The 19,645-nt window shown below is 52.2% G+C and overlaps 1 protein-coding gene across 2 annotated transcripts in view; it reads right to left on the reverse strand.

The window, feature by feature from the left end:
• Window positions 1–1,328: 1,328 nt before the first annotated feature.
• The window catches only part of SLCO2A1 (solute carrier organic anion transporter family member 2A1), an 89,809-nt gene continuing 71,492 nt past the window's right edge, over window positions 1,329–19,645 (reverse strand). The window contains exons 7-14 of one of the 2 annotated variants that reach the window (XM_070376100.1): window positions 17,601–17,679; window positions 16,944–17,108; window positions 15,281–15,374; window positions 13,517–13,682; window positions 10,824–10,987; window positions 6,715–6,779; window positions 4,180–4,303; window positions 1,329–3,300 (exon numbers count right to left, since the gene is read on the reverse strand). In XM_070376100.1, the coding sequence (XP_070232201.1) occupies window positions 3,180–3,300; window positions 4,180–4,303; window positions 6,715–6,779; window positions 10,824–10,987; window positions 13,517–13,682; window positions 15,281–15,374; window positions 16,944–17,108; window positions 17,601–17,679 (978 nt within the window). In that variant the 3' untranslated portion in view covers window positions 1,329–3,179. Of the gene's footprint in view, window positions 3,301–4,179; window positions 4,304–6,714; window positions 6,780–10,823; window positions 10,988–13,516; window positions 13,683–15,280; window positions 15,471–16,943; window positions 17,109–17,600; window positions 17,680–19,645 lie in introns of both variants that reach the window. The other variant, XM_070376097.1, reaches the window with a different exon arrangement.

Below are 19,645 nucleotides of genomic sequence, written 5' to 3' on the forward strand. Positions count from 1 at the left end.
GGGAGTGGTTTTCCTAGACTGGATGGGGGTGGAGGGGGCATCACTGGGGTACACAGGACCCTAGTCTTGGGATCCAGCCTCTGCAGAGTTTCCAGGCTCAGGGGAGAAACCGGGCTTCTAGGGGCCTCAGACCAGGAAAGGACCAAAAACCAATAGTGGCAGGACCCAAGGACATGTGGATGGCTCTGAGAGCCAAACCAAGGCTGACTGATATTGACTTTCCAGCCAGGCAGCACCATGAAGGCCTGAAGTGAGACACAACCAATATAAAGAAATGACTGTGCCGCATTTGCACTTTCAGGCTTGCAGAGGGAGAAGTCCACTCTCAGGACTGATAGAACCTAATATAAATGTGGGCTCTTGCATTGTTTTCCATGTCCACTAGCCCCTGATTGGAGCCACCCAGGAAATCAGTCACCTCCACTCACATTTGAGCGGACCAAAGGCCTATTGTCAATTTCTCAGTGGTCCAAGCCTAAGTGGGCATCCCTAAGGCTCTGATGACCCTCACACAGGGTTTGACAACCACCCACATCAGCCTCACACAAAGGACCTGTTAAAAATGCCACTCCTGGTTTCCCTTCAGCCCCATATAAATAGCACCTGGGGCAGGGTGGAGAGGGTTGGGAATCTGCACTTTATTTTATTTATCTTTTTTTTTAAAATTTTATTTTGTTTTTAAACTTTACAATATTGTATTGGTTTTGCCAAATACCGAGATGAATCCTCCACAGGTATTTTATTTGACCGTGCTGGGTCTTAGTTGCGACACGTGGGATCTAGTTCTCTGACCAGGGATCGAACCCAAACCCCTGCATTGGGAGTGCAGAGTCTTAGCCCTTGGACCACCGGGGAAGTCCCAGAGATCTGCATTTTAACGACACGCTCTATGACAGTCCAACACTCAAGGAAGCTTGTTAAGCTTTGCACCTGAAGGGAAATGAAGGTGATATCATTACAGGTCCTGCAGGCAGATTTGCTGTAGGGTAGTTGTACTGGCTGTGACCAAGTGATCAGTGATGACTATGATATTAGTTCCACATCATATCATGGACTTAGCTGTCTGTGTCTTACCCCACTTCTGCATATAAACTCAAGGGCAGGGATCAGAGACTCTGAGAGCCCAGCACTGTGGGGTCTTGACTGAAGGGACTTCACTGAAAGGACAAGAGGCACCTGCTGCTTCTCTGTACCAGCATGATAAGTTGGGAGTCGCATTACCTCCCATCCCCATGGTCTTAGGCCCCCAAGGATTGGGCAAGGGACAGTCTCTGGCCAGAACATATAGGTTCTGTCTGCTCTCTAGCAAATATACATGACAGTACAAATTCATGACCAAGTTACATTATATTAATAGAAATATCAAAATAGAAAAAAGGCTTGGAATAGCAACCATCTTCTAGAATCTGAAGGCTGGCATTCATTGTTCATGAGCTCGGCTAAAGGCAGTGCCTTCAGAATTTGGTTAAACTGCAGAGAGAAGAACCAGGGTTAATTGCAGAGAATCATTTTCCAAGCAAGACCACTGAAAGGGCTGAAACTGGCTTCTGAGGTTGCATGGAGCTTCCCTTCCTGAGTGAGATCTGTGGAAATAGAGCTGGTGGCTTTGGAATCAGGCTGTCTGTGTCACAGTGTCAGTAGCTTTCACAAAGACTTCAGACGATGGCACTGTGGCCACTGAGGTTCCATCATATGAGGCCTTTCCAGAGGTGGCTTCTGGAAGGGTCTTCTAAGAGCAGTGGCACTCAAGAGATCTGCATGTGACCATGACCAATGTCTAGCAACTCCAGAGGACATGGTAAGTCAGCTCCCTATACAGTAAAGGCCAGGAGCAGACTCAGTATGCTGAGGCATGGACGGTCAAGGTTCTGTTGATAATCTCCAGGTTCTTGCTGTGTGTCCCTCCCCGCCCAGTGAGCCTGCTCTGGGAGGCAGCCTTAGTGTAGATGGAGGGCAGGGAAGCTCCAGGGAGAACCATGCCCCCCCAGTGCTGCCTTGCACAAAGTTGGTCTCCAATAAACATTTGTGGATGAAAGGAGTCCTTCGTTGGCTTCTGACTCTGAACCTCCACCCAGGGCAGCAGTACCTCTCAGCCCAAGCCCAGGGAAGGCACCCACCTCACTGGAGGCAGTGAGAAGAGGCTGAGAAAATGCTAATAAGCACAAGCATGTTCAAAACCAGGAAAGTCAACCTCTCAGGCCTCTACTCTGTGGGCTACAGGAGACCAGACAGCTTGACGGCTTTTGACATTCGCTGGACTTCCTAACCTGATTGCTGACATCCCTGACAGCCTCTCTTTACTCCACGACCCACAGGCTAAAGTCCAGATGGAGAAGCCCATGTGAAGCCACCTCATCTGCACCCGAGTCAGCTTTGGGGAGGGTGGTCCTCCCATCACTCTGAGATGAGGAGTCCTGTCTCCCCACTGTGGGGTGGGGGCCAGGTGTCATGGCCATCCACAGCCAGCCACAGGTCTTCACCACCATGTGACTTTCTTAGTGTGAGACATACTCCTGGAAAGACGGAGATAAACCTACACAGAGCTGTGTACAGAAGAGTCTACAGTTAACGTGAACACCATTTGGATGGCCTGTCTTCAGGTGTTAGTCCGAGCTCTGGTCCTGAGCGTGGGTAGCTGAGAGGACCCACTGGCCATACTTCCCCATGAGAGCTTCCAAAGCAGCCTCTTGGGCAGGAAGCAAGGATCGGAGGGGAAGCAAGTCGCTCCTCCTAGGCTCTGTGCTGGTGTTGAACCCAGATACAAAAGGGACTGCAGCCAGCCTCCCCTCCCCTAGCCTGGCTCTGGTCAGTAATAACTCACCCCCCTCCCTCTTTCCTCTGGGCAGACACCCAGAGGTCTCTACCCAGAGAAACCACAGGGCTGGTGAGGGACCGGCGGGGCTGCGTCAGTGAGCATCCCCATCGCGCAGGACGAAACTGGGCTTGTGGGGGCCTCGCCCAAGGGGCCAGGAGAGACCCAGCCCTCCAGCTCTGTGCCCACCAGGCCCCTGGGCACGCTGGGGGTGCTCCGGGAGGAGGAGACAGGGAAAGCTAATGGTGACGGGGTTTTCTTTCTCATTTATGAAACAGAAAGGAGGCGCCGTGGTAACGTTAGTAAATATGGGCAGGTATGGGGGCAGGTCCGCTCTCAGGAGCAGGGCAGCAGCTGAGGCCGAGGGTCAGATGAGGCTGGCCGCCTTCTCCTGCACATTGTACTCTTTGTTCTTCTTCACCCGCCAGCTGATGAAGATAAGCAGCACCGAGCCCAGAGCCTTGTAGGCCACCTGCAGGCCCAGGTACCTGTGAAGCAGGAGGCAGGACACGTGAGGGGTATGGCGACTCTGAGGCCAGGGCCACTGAGCAGAGCAGAATCATTGTCACAGTGGCCCCGGGGTCATGTGTCATCACCACTCAGGTAAGGATCCGTCCCCAGCTGAGTGGGAGCCACCTTCCTCATCCCTTTTGTACACAAGCCTAGAGAGGCTTGTAGGACGTGGGAGCTACGTGGGACTCCCAGTCCAGTGCTCCTTGTTGCCACCTTCCTTGGTGCCCCTCACCCCCCAGAGGGCCAGTGAAGCACTGCAGCACCAGCCATCTGGGAGGGTGCTGTGTCCCAGCACAGCCAGGAAGGGTGCCTTCTCCCTGCCCTCTTGGTCTGCCTTCCTCCTGGACTTCTATGCCCCTCCCACAGCATTTCCAGACCCCGTCCAGCCCCCTGAAGCCCACTCTCCCCACTTTGTTTGTGACAAGACAGCAGGTGAGGTGGCTGAAGGGGTGCAGAGCTCAGTGGTGCTGCAGCTGGGCTTGGTCCCACCTGCCCTTGGTCTCTGCCAGGAGCTATGATGGGCCACCTCTTTCCGAGCAATAGGAGGCTGGCCTGGCATCATCGTTCCACAGCCATGACCTCTTCCTTTAATAACCCTCTTTGTGATGCTGTCCCTCTCGAGGGCCAGGGGGGCCTGAAGACGAGGGCCAGGACACATCAGAGCAGCCTCTGGGTCTTGTTACTTGGATGGCTCTCTGTGAGCCTGACTTGCTGGTCAGTGGTGGCCCCCACTCCTGCCCATGGCAAGTTCCCCTCCAGCTCTCCCTCGCAGGCCTGAGAGCCTCACATTGCCACTGGAGTAATGACCGCCCTTTACTCGGGCCTGGGGCCTGGCGCATCGTGCAGGCTCTCACCTGTTCCGGAGAGCATTGTTGTCATAGTAGACACAGGCCCCTCTCCTTCCCGAGCACTTTGCGCTCCACAGGATGCAGGAGTAGTCAATGGTGAGGCCATAGAGGGCTGGAGACGGCAACCAGGCTAGCATCAGCAGGAAGAGAGTTGAGAGAGCTCAGGTCACTTGGAGCTGTCAGCAGAGGCACCAGGGCAGGGTGGGGAGCCAGGTGCCTGGGGCCCCTACACAGCTCACAGGCATGAGAACAGCTCTGCCCCACCCCTGGGAACCACAGTGACTTTGGAAAGCAGACTAGCTTTCTGTGAAGCCTGAATTACTCTTTCACTGGAGGCTCAGAAGAGAAGAGGGACCTGAGCCATCCTTCCAGGACAGTGAGCTGCAGGTGTCCCCTTGTACCAGCTCAGACAGGTACCAGAGTTCCCACGCTTGGGATTGCTGGGCTCACCAGGTGGCAGGAGAAGGCTCTTGAGGACACCGACTCCTCAGGCCCTCAGGGCAACCCAGAGGCAAGCAGGTGCCCTCATTTTAATGGGGAGGAAGGTGGGCTCGGCTGGCTCACCTTTGCATAGCCAAGCAGAGTCAGGGCTGGACTTGGAACCCTAGTTCTCGGAGGTTCGAATCCCGCGTTCTTCCACAATGGCAAGCTGCCCTTAGACAGCAAGCACCACCTCCAGGCCCCCAACACCCTGGGTGTTCAGAGCCTCTGCCCCAAAGGTGAGTGCTGAGAACTGGTCCAGCAGGGGCCGTGCCCTATGGCTGCTGAATATTCAGGTCAGTCCTGCATCCTTAGCTACGGGTCTAGACAGGGGCAGGCTTGGCCAGATCCACACCCCGGTCAGGCCACCCCATTCTCAGACCCACTGAAAACAGCCTCCCAGACTCTGTTTAGGGCCCTGTGAGAAGCTGCTTCTGGGGGAAAGAAACAGGCAATGTTCTGCTTGTGGCTCTGCTGTGAAGTGGGGACCTTTAAGAACCAGCCTCTGTATCAGACCTGCTTGCTCCCAAATCTCCAGGTGAATGGGGGATGGAAGTTGGCCACAAGGAATGACCTTCCTAAATGATGTTCCCTGAATAGAAATGAAGTCCACAAAAATTTCTAACTAAGTTCCAGTGGGTAATTTGAAGCTGGCCAAGTCCTTTTCTCTACCCAGGGTGGAATTGCATTCTTGGGTGATGAATGGATCCCTCCAGCCTGCAATTTCTATCTGTGATCTCACATTGAGTTATCTGAGCTTGAATGAAAAAAACAAAGGCAGCAGGTGCTTTGAGCACAGGAGGGGGTGTTTTCACAGTGGTGGGAAGAAGCAGGGCGAGGTGCTCCAGAGCCTATCCTAGCTGCTGTTGAGCTGGGTAGAATGTAAGGTTTCCTTCCCAGTGGAGGTTTCAGAGCAAGTTATAAATGATAAGTTATAAATGGAAAGGCACTGTGGTGACAACTGTGCCTCTGCCATTAGGACAGGGTAGACCCTGGTGCTTTGTGTCCTCGTAATATAGGCCAGAGGAGCAGAGTCTCAAGAAGGGGGCTTTCGGAGCAAGTGGCCAGAGACCAAGAAATTCCACTGACAGAACTGGCTCACTCCTCCTTATCCCACACTCACCCAACTTTGGTAGGAGAGGGCCCCCGCTGGTTAGGCCCAGGAGAGACATCACCCACACACCCCAGGGTGATCATGGAAGTTGCTACAGAGTGAAGCGCAGCCAGGCTCCCGAATAATAATGCACTGCAGGCTTTTCAGGGATTTCAGCATTTAAGGTCAGAAAGTGCACTCTGATGCCAACTGAAGTCTCGTCACTGAAGTCAGCATATTCCCCACTGCAGTGGGAACCCCCAGGGTCCTTAATAAATCCCTCCTCAATCAGTGCCTTTATTTCCTGTACCTGTCACTGCAAGTCTCCATATGAGTGCCTTGTGTTTAATCCAGTGCCTGGAGGCAGCCAGAGGGGACAGTCCAGCATGAGCAGTCTGGGAAAGGACCTGCAGCGTCCTCACACCTGGGGCAAGCTGGGTGCTTGCAGATGCCTGCAGACAGCGCATTCACAGCCAGTCCTGATCCCTGGGCACAGCGCCCTTCCTCCTCGGGCTCTCACTGCTTTGGCAGGGTTTGCCAGCAGAGGGCCCCCCTTTGCTGAATAGAGGTAGGAGGAGTGGATTTTGTAAAATGGAAGGGAAGCCAGGGCTGGGCTCTGCTGCTGTTCTGGCTGCGGCAGGAACGCGAGGTTTTATTCCTACAGTGAATTCTTGGAGAGAGATGAAAAAATACCTACACTCAGCATTCTATTAGGCATTCGCAGCTGTGTCCACTTTTCCTTCTTACACAGTTTTGTTTGGAATTAATGCCATAGATGGAAACTTTCCTAATCTCAAGTGATGCGGAAACAGTCCATATGGGATTTGGCATTTGCTGTTGTGCTTATTATGTACAGCTTCTTATGACAGAGATGAGATGGGGCTTTTCCCCTCCGCACCCCACACCCCACAGCCCTCTGATTTCCCTTAATCTGGGGCCACCAGGAAGGGGGCGTCCCTGATACTCACCCAGCAGACGCATCAGCAAGAACTGCACTCCGATGGCGAAGGACTTTTCATCCTGGTTCACCACACTGAAAAGGCAAACAGGAAATCAGCCGGGGCAGGACTCAGGGCTGAGCCTTCCCTCTGCTGATGCAGTCAGCCTCAGGGCGCATCAGACCTGCCCTCGAGAGGCCCCCCTGGGTTCCCCTGGGCCCTGTGCTCCTATTGTTCCTCTGGTGGATCTCACAGTGTGATCATTGCACCAACAGCATCATCAGCATTCCCTGGGAACTTGTTAGAAATGCAGATTCTCAGGGTGCACCTCAGATGAAGAAGCAGATGCTCTGGGGGTGAGGCCCCGCCCTCTGTATTGTAAGAAGCCCTCTAGAAGATTCTGTGCACACTCAGGTTTGAGAACCACTGGTCTCTGTGATTTTCAGGGCTGCCCAGAGCTCCCTCCAAGAGGCAGAGGACAGAGCATCTGGGAACCAGAGGATACTGAAGGCTGTGTTTATGGCAACAGGTCTGAATAGCTCTGGTGGTGTTTTACAGCAGTAGAAGACAGCCCTGATGCAAAGTGTAGCCAGAGCCCCTGGGCTGAGGGCTCCTTTGAGCAGCTAACAGAATCCTCCACTTTGGGTTGGGGCGGTGGGCATGTGACCTGTGTGGCCTTGCCGGGCTCCACCCTCCGAAAGGCCCCATGTTCGCTTCAGTGCTCTGCTGTGGCTGGCTTGACATTCTTGATAATTTTGGTACCAGGAGCCTTGCATTTCCATTTTGCACTGGGTCCTGCAAATTATGCAGCCAGTCCTGCCCCCGCCCTTCTTCCCTCTAGAGGAGGAAAGCACTTGCCTGAGGAAGGAGACTGAGAGAGGAGAGGGAGGCTGTCTGGAGGAGGAATTGCTGGGCCCTGCCATGCCAGCTAGGCAGGGAGCGGAGAGGAAGGCCCCCATCCACGACATGGGGAGTCAGGAGTGGGCCAGCCAGGGCACCAGGCTTCCATGTGCCCTGAGCGCACACTCCTGAGTGGGAGCTGGTTGGGGGAAAGCATTCAGAGCTGAAGGGAATTCAGATCTCCACACACATATTGTTTTATTTCCACAGTTCTGCTAGCAAACTGGAAAGGGACCATCTTTCAGCTTCTCAGAATCCCCACTGGGGTGAAGCAGGGGAGAGGTACCCACTGGGAGCCCCCAGTGGAAAGTGCCTCAAATCCCAATCTAATGGACACTCCCTTTATTGAAATAAGTCCCTTCAATGGGCCAATCCACAATAGATGGATTTGTTTTGGTCCTTTGCTTCCATGTTTTGGTCCTTATCTCTGGATAGACTCTCCTGGTTTCTCAACTAAATGGGACTTGGGAACCCCAAACTGGCTTCTAACAGAGAGTTTGAGTTCCTTGTGATCTCTGCCCCTTCACCCCTGAACTAACACTGGCTCTCTGACCTCTGTCTTGTGATACATTATTGGCACATCTTCACTCCCAGACTGTATTTCCATGCCTGCTTGAGGGCCATGAGTGATACAAATAAGGTTTGGGCCACGTACAACATTGGCTTTACCCCTCACCTTCTTTGCACTACATAGCATCCATTCTTTCATCTTTCCCAGGGGAATTTATCTTTAAATTATTTGGGGATACTGCGGCCTCTTCTTCAATTTCACTCCAGCTCCTGACCAAACTTGGAAGGGAGAGATTTTTCTAAAAAAGCCCACCCTGGGGTTCAAATGGTGCTTTCCCTCCACTACTTCCTCATCCCTGATAGTGGCAGTCCTCTGGGAGGCAATCTAACAGCAATGCCCTTCTCCAATGTTTGGGGGCTTCCCTATGAAATTTCTTTATTCTATTCCCTCTCTTTGTCATGGCCACCCACGTACCTTTCTCAGAATTACTGGGTCCACTGTGGTCCATCTGACCTGGAGTGCAAGAAGGGACCCACACGCAGGGGCCTTGAGTGAAAGCATGAGTACTTGGAATGCACAGATGCAGAGCGGTAGAGGAGAGGGTGGCGACGGTGTTGAGACAAGCAACCTACTCTGAGCACCCCTACACATTCTCGTGGAGTATGCTAAGAATGTAAGGGCCTGACTGTGTGCTTCCTGGGTCATTTCCCAAGGGTGTGGTTGCAGTGAACAGACCTAAGGCATGAGGTAAAAGCTGCTAGACCTGCTGCAGGCTTGGTCTATAGAAGCAGTGGCTCTCCCAAGCTCAGGGCTCCTCAGCTGTGCCCTACACCCACTGCAGTGACACATACACCTGAAGCCCTCCACGTCACCCAGTAGGACATGGGGTCACAAATAAATGATGCAGCATGAGCTTCACGTTGCTTGCTGTCCTGTGAGCAACAAAGTCCTTTGCCTTTGACCTAGGAGTCTTCCGGCTTCTGCCAGCATCCTTATGAAACAGTAACAGAAACAGGAGCTCGGTAGTTTGCAAGCTAACTTGTAAATAGGATAAAACCCCAGACCCCTCAACTCCTAGTCTTCTGGGGAAACTAGCTGTTGATAAGAATAGTAATAATAATTTGGTGGTAATAATTTTTCCAGTAGTCATGTATGGATGTGAGAGTTGGACTATAAAGAAAGCCGAGCGCTGAAGAATTGATGCTTTTGAAATGTGATGTTGGAGAAGACCCTTGAGAGTCCCTTGGACAGCAAGGAGATCCAACCAGTCCATCCTAAAGGAAATCAGCCCTGAATATTCATTGGAAGGACTGATGCTGAAGCTGAAACTCCAATACTTTGGCCACATGACGTGAAGAACTGATTCACTGGAAAAGACCCTGATGCTGGGAAAGATTGAAGGCAGGAGGAGAAGGGGATGACAGAGGATGAAATTGTTGGATGGCGTCACCGACTCAATGGAAATGATTTTGAGTAAACTCTGGTAGTTTGTGATGGACAGGGAGGCCTGGTGTGCTGCAGTCCGTGGGACTGCAAAGAGTCAAACACGACTGAGAACTGAACTGAACTGAACTGAATAATTTGGTAAATATTGATAATGAACCATTATGCAGAGCAAAGCAATTTACCATACAACCCCCACATGAATCCTTTGAGGCCAATATCATTAATGCCCTTTCATTCATGAGGAAGGGCTTCTTAGGTGATACAGTGGTAAAGAATCTGCCTGCCAATGCAGGAGACACAGAGATGTGGGTTTGATCCTTGAGTGGGGAAGATCCCTGGAGTAGGAAATGGCAACCCACTCCAGATTCTTGCCTGGAAAATTCCATGGACAGAAGAACCTGGCAGGCTATGTCTATGGGGTTGCAGAACTGGACACGACTGAGTGACTAAGCACACACATACATGAGGAAATTGAGACTTGGTGAACTTGACAACACTGAAGGACATTTAGCCAGTTTATGGTAGAGCTAGGCCTTTGACCCTGGACCGGGTCTTTCAAATCCTGTTTTTCCATCTCTGTTGCCAGACTGATAAGGACAGGAGGGAGGTAGGCAGGGGTAAGTTATGCCAACTTGGTTGAAACCTTATTTTCTCCTTTCCAGAGGGTGAGGTGAATGGAGGGTCATTTCATGTCAACACCTCAGGGGCAGCTTGGTGTCACTGTAACAGGACACCTGCCTTGGCCTGCCGCCTGTCCTGCCCTCCCTTCTGACCTGGCTCCTAGTACACGGGGGCTTTTCTCATTGTCATCCTTTCCACAGTCCTTATTCTGTCTCTGGAACTTTTCTCGTTTTCCTTCTCTGATTTTATGCCTCTAACTGAATTCTCCTCCCTCCTCTCTGTTCTTTTGAGAGTTAAAGATAGGTGAATCTATAGGTGTGGAGTCAGCGTGGAGCCTGGAAGCCTGGAGGGGTCACGTGGCTCTGCCTCCTCTCCAGGCCCCGCCTCCTCTCCAGGCCCGCCTCCTCTCCAGGCTCCGCCTCCTCCTCCCTCCTCATACAGGATGGAGAGGCAGAGACACCCACCAAATGAGGCTGCAGTATGGAACTCCACACGGGCTGGCACCAAAGCCCTGACACTGGCGCACTAGTATTATCTCCCTGCATCACCCCAAGAATATCTCATGTCCGAGGACTCAGAGGACCAGGAGAGGCAGGAGAGCTGAGAAGGGGGCAGCTGGACGTTAAGTGAGGGGAGCGTTGGGGAGGAGAGGTGCACTCACCGCAGCACCATCATGTAGAGGGGGTTGTGCGAGATGCAGGCTATGAGCGCCGCAAAGGAGATGAGGAAGATGGTCGGGAGCAGGAAGTGGGCGCAGGAGACGGGACACGGGCCTGTCTTCGCTGAAGCAGATCCCCTGTTAACGCAGCTGCAGTTCAAGTAGATCTTGGAAGGAGATGGAGGGGAACAGGGGAAACCTGCTGTTATTATTTCGAGTCCACACACTTTAAATGCCTGCTCCAACGGTCACCCCTCTGCCCTCCCTGGGGACCTGGTGATGCTAGATGCAGAGACTGGAGAGGAGATGAGGTGGGGATTTCAGGTGCCCCGGGGATCTCGCTTCTGATCACTGGGCAACAAACAGTGTTTGTTTCACCAAAACCAGTCGTCCGTTGTGCGCTGGACTCCTCCTGCAATTACACCACGAGGGGGTCTGCAGGATCCCGCTGCCAGGTATGGTCCACCAGTTGTGGACCTGGGTTTGGGAGGGCCCTCCTCTGGGCCAGGCCACCTGCTGCCCAGCAGTAGTGGTTTTCTGGGTTTTTGTTTTTGCTGTTTGTGTGTTTATTGCAGGGACATTAAAGGAAGATAAAAATAGGAGGAGATACCAGTGGGAATGGACTTCCCAGGTAGCTCAGCTGGCAAAGAATCTGCCTGCAGTTCGGGAGACCTGGGTTCAATCCCTAGGTTGGGAAGATCCCCTGGAGGAGGGCATGGCAACTCACTCAGTATTCTTGCCTGGTGAATCCCCATGGACAGAGAAGCCTGGCAGGCTACAGTCCATGAGGTCGCACAGAGCCCAACACAACAGAGCGACTAAGCGCAGTGCAGCACAGCACCAGAGGAAACACAGTGAAATCCACTGAACTTTCTGCCTGAGATAAATTCCTCCTTCCTCTAAAGGTCTCTGTCCCAAGTCTATAAATCCATACAGCTCAACATTGTTGTACAGCTCACCTTGGTGGACCCTGTCTGTCAGGTGGCTTCATCTTCCCTCTCACATCATCTGATGGACCAGCCTATGGTCCAACTGCTTTAAGTGTCAAAGCCATTAGAGGGCAGAGATTGGAACTAATAAACTGGTATGCTTCCTTCTCCCAAGGACTGGAACTATGGACCTTCTTTACTTGGGCTGCTGGGAAGCTCATAATTAAGTTGTATACAATGTTGCTGCTACCTTCCTCAGTCTGGATTTTTTACACATATATTCCCTTGTAATTTGCTATTTTTTTCTTGATATTATGCTGATGAACCTTGGTCTTGATGTGCTTGTGCTGTTATTGGAAACTTGTCAAGATTATTTCTGGAGGTAGACAACTCAGAGGTAAGTAAATAAAGATAAGAAAACCACAGAAGCCACCACAGGCTCCTCCAACAAGAAGGCAACCGAGAAGGCATCTTGTCCAAGCTCTTGGTCCTTGCACCTCCTGAGAACCATGCTCCTCTGCCAGCAGAGGTGGCCATGGAAGCAGCTTTGCCTGTCCTCTCAGGGAAGATGGCTAGCCTTGCCCATGCCCTCCACACAGGTTTAAAGGAACAGGCTGCATCCTCTCCCTAGGGAGCTGCATAGACTTCCCGTGCTCTTAGGATAAAGAATGTCCAAGTCTGAAGCCTGAGCCCTGCCTGCTCCCAGGCCTAGCTGGGTATGACCCTCCTCCACACCTTGTGCCAGCCCTAGCCTTCTCGCTCTTCCCATTTGCCAGATCATTCATGCCCTTGGGTCTTGCTCTTGCATTTGCTTCACTCCCAGGTCTTCATAGGGTTTTCTTCCTCTGGTGGTTCAGTCCTAACGTCACCTCCTCTGGGAGGTCCCCAGATATTCTCTGTCTCATTAAGTCTCTTCGTGGAATGGGTTACCTTCTAAAAACACTCTTGTGCCTTTATTTGGTGAATACAAGTTCATGAGGGTGGGGACATGGGCTGATGGGATCCCCACTGAATCCTCAGCACCCACGAATGTGTCTGGTGTTCACTACGTGTCTGTTGAATAACCACACAGACAACTGGAGTTGGTTTGCTGCTGTCTGATCTGGGGAGGCAGGGAGCACTCTGAGGGCTGGCCAGGACCTTGCCAAGTGAGTATCGTGAATGTGAGCTGTGTGAGTGGGAGGCTGTGGCTGGGAGACACCTGATCTTGCACAGACATGCCCTGGGCTGAGGCAGCACCCTGGGTTCTAGTCCCAGATCTGCACCATGAATAGCTACAGCCTTCAAGCCAGTCGTGTGGCCACAGCTGAGAGTGCTCAGAAGGGTTGAACCAAAGGGCCTCCGTCACCACTTCCGGCTCTAACCTTCCAGGTCCACATCACAGAGGCCCTCTGTCCTCAATCTATGTGGGCCTGTCCATATGGCTTTGCGACATAACAAGGTTGCAGGATGCTGGTGTGCCCAATAAGGACCCATCAGGGTGACACTGGCAGGCTTCAGCGGAAGGAGTGCTCTGACTTGTTTCTGCTTTGAGCATTGTTAGGCTTCAGGAATGTGAATTCATTGGACATTGGCCAGTCTTTAATTGACTTTGGGCTATAAGCATCTGATCATGACCCTAGGGTACGGGAGGTGGAGAAAAGGTGGGTGTGGCCCAGAGGCCAGGATGCTGGGAATGAGTGGGGTGGAGCCCTGCCCATCCCAAGTGGAGGAGCAGGCTGTCAGAGCACACACTAGGCAGAGACCTGGGGCCCCTCCGGCCCTTACCGGTTGCTTGAGAGCTATGGAGCTGAAGTTGACTTCACTGCAGCCAGCGTGGCAAGGGGAGAGGTATTCAATCCCATCGTCTCCACAGACCGGGTGGAAGACAGAATCTGGGCACGAGCAGTTCCGTTGGCAGAGGACAGGTTGTGGATGTATAGAACTTGATGTGCTGCCAGCAAAACAGGAAATGGGAATCAAACAAAGCAAGACCAAAGGAAAGCCTCGCCACTCCAGCCCAGCGTGACTTCCCCGCCTGGTTAGCGTGCTTGTGCTTCTCTGTTTGTCTTGGGCCAGCGCCACCCAGAGATCTGAATCATGTCTACTGGAGCCAAGGGTCAACTTGGCCGGTGTTCATGGCACCTCTGCTTCTTCTGCCAGTAGGAGCCCAAACCTACCAACTAGTCATTGGGAATACTTGGTTGGCAAATCCCCCACTGCAGAAGGGGTCGAGACGAACAACCTGCCAGGACTCTGATGAGAGAGAAGGCAGATGCTATGGGAAAGTCACAGGTGATATTTCCCTTCCTTTCTCTTTCATGTGGGCTCGGCTGAGGCCCCTTGAGGTCATCTAGGGTCTCAATGGCTCCTGTCTCTGGGTCTATGTAGCCATCGCCCAGGTTACTGCATCCACCTGAGCTTTAACCCAGGGGTTTCACTGGCTGGTCACACCAGTCTCTCCGCCCTCCATATCCAATATTCATGATCTCCTCTGGGAAGGGTGGGGGTTAGGGGCTGATAAACCACAGTTCAGAACTTTGCTAAAATAATTATTCCAGTGCTGGTTAACAGTAATGGGGCATCTCCATGCTCCAGGCACTGTGCCTTAGGGCTTTTCATGCACTGACACCACAGTAAATGTTCTGATAATGATGCTCCCTTTGTGGATGAGAAACCTGAAGTAAATTTCCCCAACTAGGAAAGAGCAGCGCCAGACCTCGGACCTGGTCTGATGACAAAGCCCTGTGCTAAACACCCAGGAAAGCATTCTTGGCCTCTGTCAACCACAGCCAGAAGAGCAGTACAAACTGGGAGTGGGCCAGCTTGGGGAGGGGCAGTTCCATCCTGAATAACACCCCCTCCTTCACACCCTCTGGAGACAGGAGAGGTCCTTTCACAGGCAAAGATAGAGCACCAAAACTGAAAAGTACGCTATCTTCCGGTATTGCAACCTCACTGGGCAAAATCTAAAAGAAGAGGTGTGGAAAGGTGGCTCTGAGGGAAAAAAGCAAAAAAGCACATCCCCTCCTTGGCTTCAAAGCCCTTCCTGAACATGAAGCCAAACTTAGAACTTAAAACCATGTCGCTTTATGCAAGCCGACAGGTATCCTTTACCTGCCCTCTTCCTCACCTGCCCTAATTTTTTAAGTCTGCCATCACTTTCATTGTTCTTCTCCAAACCTTTTCAAGTCTCTGTCTCTCATCTTTCCTCAGCAGCTCAATAAGACTCTGTAATTCTAGCTGGTAGAGAGCAGATGCTAAACATAGCTATTTCCTGGTTCCTGAGGCTCACAGCACTACAGATTCATCTTGAAACCAAACAAATCAGTTTCTATTGCTTCTTAAAACGCAGAACGCTAATCCTGATTGCTAGTGGCCCACTAGCACTCTCTGATTTCTTCTCATAATTGAGCACGCTAAGACCTGGCTTTCTCAGTCGCCACATACGAGATCAGATCAACAAGGGAAAAGGAGAGAGGACAGTTGAAGAAGCAGAAAGATGTGGCAGCCATCTGCAGGTTCTGGACTCCTCACCCTCGCTCCCCTTACCTGGGGGGGTAGACCTCCGCCACGAGCGGGGTGGAGCAGCCCATGAAGAACAGAGGGGCACAAAGGATCATGGAGATGATGATGATGGTGGCAGCTACACGGGGAATAGTTTGCAGAGAGAAAGCACAGCGCTTCATGAGGATCCCTCCAAGCAGCATCCCCAAGGCCGCAGCAGGGAGGTTCACAGCACCTACAGACAGAGAGAAGCTGGTCTGGGCGCATAGGCCTTGGAGTGCTTATGTGGACCACCGAGAAGGGGGCATGGCTTCCTGAAGGGACATTCGATATGTTTAATTGCAACAGTAATAGATGACATTAATTGAGCACTTACTGTTTGCCTGGCATACTGACAGAGTTATCTTGACATGGAGGATTGCCCTGCTGGTGCAAACAGTAAAGAAAGAAGTGGGACCCTTACAACCAGAGATGTGGGTTGAATATGCATTTATTAGAAAGTGAAAGTGTTAGTTCCTCAGTCATGTCCAACTCTTTGTGACCCCATGGACTCTAGCCTACTAGGCTCCTCTGTCCATGGGATTCTCCGGGCAAGAATACTGGAGTGGGTAGCCATTCCCTTCTCCAGTGGATCTTCCTTACCCAGGGATAGAAGCTGGGTCTCCTGCATTGCAGGGAGATTCTTTATAGTCTGAACACCAGGGAAGCCCGAAGAACTCTGTGCGGGCATAGTTGCATCCAATTCTTTGTGATCCTGTGGACTGTAGGCAGGCACAATACTGTCCATAGTACTCTCCAGGCAATAATACTGGAGTGGGTTGCCATGCCCTCCTCCAGGGGGTCTTCTGGACCCAGGAATTGAACCCAAGTCTCCTGCACCTCCTGCATTGCAGGCAGATTCTTTACCAGCTGAGCCACCTGGGAAGCCCTTATTAAGCCTTTCATTACCTGGCCCTTTACTGCACTGTAACCACAGGAGGTTAGCAAGGCTCTGGTGGTGCTTCCTGCTTGATGTGCTAGTCAGAGGCCAAAGGCTAGAAGGGTGAAGTCACAGCCAAGAGCCACACAGGAGGTCAGGGGTCATGCCCTGACCACCCTGCCACATCCACATGGTCAAGTTCACCAGTGAATTGGCCCCCATCATTCCCTTGGGTACTTGATGGGACTGCATCAGTATTTTGCAACCTCAGCTGCCAAAAACACACGTGCTGGATGCTGGCACCCTCTGCCAGAGATTCTGCCCTCACTGCTCGAAGGTGGGGCCTGGGCATCTGTATTTCTTAAAGCTCTCCTGGGGAGCTTAAAGTATAGGGGCTTGAGAATCACTGGGCCCCACAGTCCTTATCCAGGTGAATGTCTTCAAGCCCTTGGAGAAGAAAAACACCCAGCGGCATCTTGCCTAGCCCCCAGCTCAATCTGTGCTCTTTCCTCTCTTGTCCTTGATGATGTCAGAGCCTCTGGGAGACAGTCAGGCTTTCAGCCCCTCTGACAGGGAGGAAGCAGCCCCCAACCTCCACCCACTCCTGCCCAGAATTATAGGGGCCCAAGAAATCTGCCAAGAACATTCTGGATTGCCAACCAGGAAAAATGTCCTTAAAATCCTTTCTCCTGGGCAAGAACCCGCTGGCTCCTGCCCTTATCCGGTCTGCTGGCGCACCTCCCTGGATGAACGGGGGAAGGCCCGACTGCGGCAGCCCTGGGGACTCACCGATGAGGAAGTTGGCATAAGCTGCGGAGGCGCCGTACTGCTTCTCCAGGAACTTGTTGAGGAAGGTAGAGAGGCCGGCGATGACGGAGGAGAAGGTGCACTGAGCCAGGACCACCAGCATGAAGAGTGGGTTCATCAGGAGCCTCAGGAAGATGCGGGGGAACCCTGTGGACAGACTGCTCTCAGGGCTGCGCCTCCAGGCAGTGGTCACTGGGCTCCGCAAGCCTGACCTCTGCCCTTCCTGCCCCCCCGGCAGTTCCCCTCTCTTCCTCCGGACAGAAACCCAGGCCCCAGGCTGCTCAGTGGCCAGCTGGGGACACAGAGCCACTCAGGATCCACTCAACATGCTCACGGGCTAAATAAAATGAGGACAGGCCTGGAAGAAATCAGGTGGCGGGTGATTACACAGGACAGCCGCATCAATGTGAAGGGAAGAGAGAGGAGGATGTGGGCCAGACTGTGAGGGCGGGGCTGCCTCTGCCTGATTTTGGGTCTCCTGCTCTCTGCAAAGCAGCAGTCGGCAGAACCTCTCATGAAGCGATGGGCCAGTGTTGCTTTTACTGCCACTCACCACACCCAATCCCACATGGGCCAGGTGACCCTAGACCACCCCCACCCCAAGCCAGCCCACCCAGGACTGCCAGGTCACTCAGTTACTTTTAATGAAATCCACCAGGGATCTTCTTGACTTGACCTCTTCCATATTCCTTGCTTCATCCACCATGGGATGAGTCCTCTGAAGGCAGCAAAGGGGGTGAGTGTTAACGACATCCTTGAATGTTAACAGGTTCCTTACAGCCATCTTTCCCAGGCCCTTGATCCTTCTGGTCTTAGTGGCTCACGGCAGGGCGGTGCTCAGCCACCCTGGAAGTGCATGGAAGGGTGTCCAAAGCAGTCACCACATGCATGTCAGTGAGCCTCGTGCTTTGGCCACTGGCCAGAATGCATCCACACTAGGGCCTCCCAGATATGATTTCATATCTGTGCATATTATTTCATGTCTAACTGTTGGCTGATGCCAAGAGGCATGAGTGAACATCAGCCTTTGTCTGTCTGTCATGGCTACACTTCTTCCTTGTCCTCAGGTTCCAGGAGCTATGGGCCTCTGGGACGCTCTGGTCTATAATGACCTCTGTTCCCAGCTCTCTCTTTCAGTCTCCTCTGTGGAGTCCCTTCGTTCTTCTGGCCCAAAGTTGGATCCTGTCCAAGGCTCCGACCTGCCTCTTAGCCTGCACTTTCTGTGCAAACCCCCTCAGTGAACTCGCCTTCCACTTCTGAACTTGTCAGCTGCAGCCCAAGGCCCAGCTCTGAACCACTAAACAGATGCAAGGCCCCCGAGCTCAGACACTGTTGGGATCCCCCAGCAGACTCATCACCAGGTGCAGGCGCTCCCACTTATGTCATGCTTCCTCCATGGTGGGCCCCGTGCCCAGCATTCTGCATACACTGTCCCATTCCTCACAACCTCCTCCTCAAAGAGGTGCTCTTATCTCTGGTACTTTTGTATTTATTTTTATTTACTTATTCGGCTGTGCCAGGTCTTAGTTGCAGCAGGTCGAATCTTAGTTCCTAGACCAGGAGTCATTGAGAGCACAGATTCTTAGCCATGGGACCCCAGAGAAGTCTCTATCTCCAGTACTTTAAAGTAGAGGAAACTTAGGAGTAAGAAAACTTGTCTAGGATCTCTCAGCTAGTTTAGAAGTAGCAGAGCTAGATTCAGACTCAGGTTTGTCCGACTCCAGCATTGTGATGATGTGCTGCCACACTTTGAAATTCTTCTTCAAGACAAGTTGAGGCCATCTATCCCTGCCCCACCCCCACCCCAGCCGGGCCTAGATTTCACCCAGTCTCACATACCTTATTGCAGAACGTCCAGCTCAGCCTCTGGCTTTAAGCCTTGGCACAAACTTTAGCTGCTCGTGGCTAAGTCCTTCTGAGCAACCCTTCCGAGGACATCTATACTGCCCTGTTCCAGGTGCCTGGCAGCCACAGCCCTGGTCCTCAGCTGTATCATGTCTACACTGGCTGCATCACGTCTCCAGGCTTCATTCCTTCCCGACTCCCCAACCACAACCTCATGTAGTTGTCACCCAAGTGGGCTCCAGTCACTTAGAACTTCACGAGATCAGAACAAGTTTCAGATCCTTCAGGCTAATGTCAAGGCCCCCACTCAGACTTCTCCCCACTGTTTTCCAATCTCATCCTTCCCTGATTTCTTTCCCCAACAGATATGACTGGAAGATGCATGCAGGTCAGTCTGCTCAAAGTATGCTCCACTCTCAGCCCAATCTCACACTCTTCAGCACTAGGAATGTCTTTTTTACTCAGTCCTTTAGGATTAGACATGACCAGCCCTATTACATGCAAAAGTCAACTGCTCCAGGTCACATATTCAGTTTTTATTGACTCTTAATTCTTTATCTCACTTTACATAACTCAGAACTTCCCCCAGACTATATTCCCTGGAGCCCTCCTAATCCCTGAGATGCTACCATGGTGAGGGAACACTGATGAAATCACATCTTTGGGAAATTCACAAGCACGCTCACCTTTCAAAGCCTCTGAGAAGTCCTGCATCAAGAAACTTGATTAGATTTCACCCAGAATTAACTTACTGAAACTTCTCAGCTTTATTATCTACCCCTCCATACCTCCTGGTGGCTCAGATGGTGAAGAATCTACCTGCAGTGTGGGAGACCCAG

Source organism: Bos mutus, chromosome 1 (assembly GCF_027580195.1).
Source record: "Bos mutus isolate GX-2022 chromosome 1, NWIPB_WYAK_1.1, whole genome shotgun sequence".
In the NCBI taxonomy this organism is placed as follows: Eukaryota; Metazoa; Chordata; class Mammalia; order Artiodactyla; family Bovidae; genus Bos; species Bos mutus.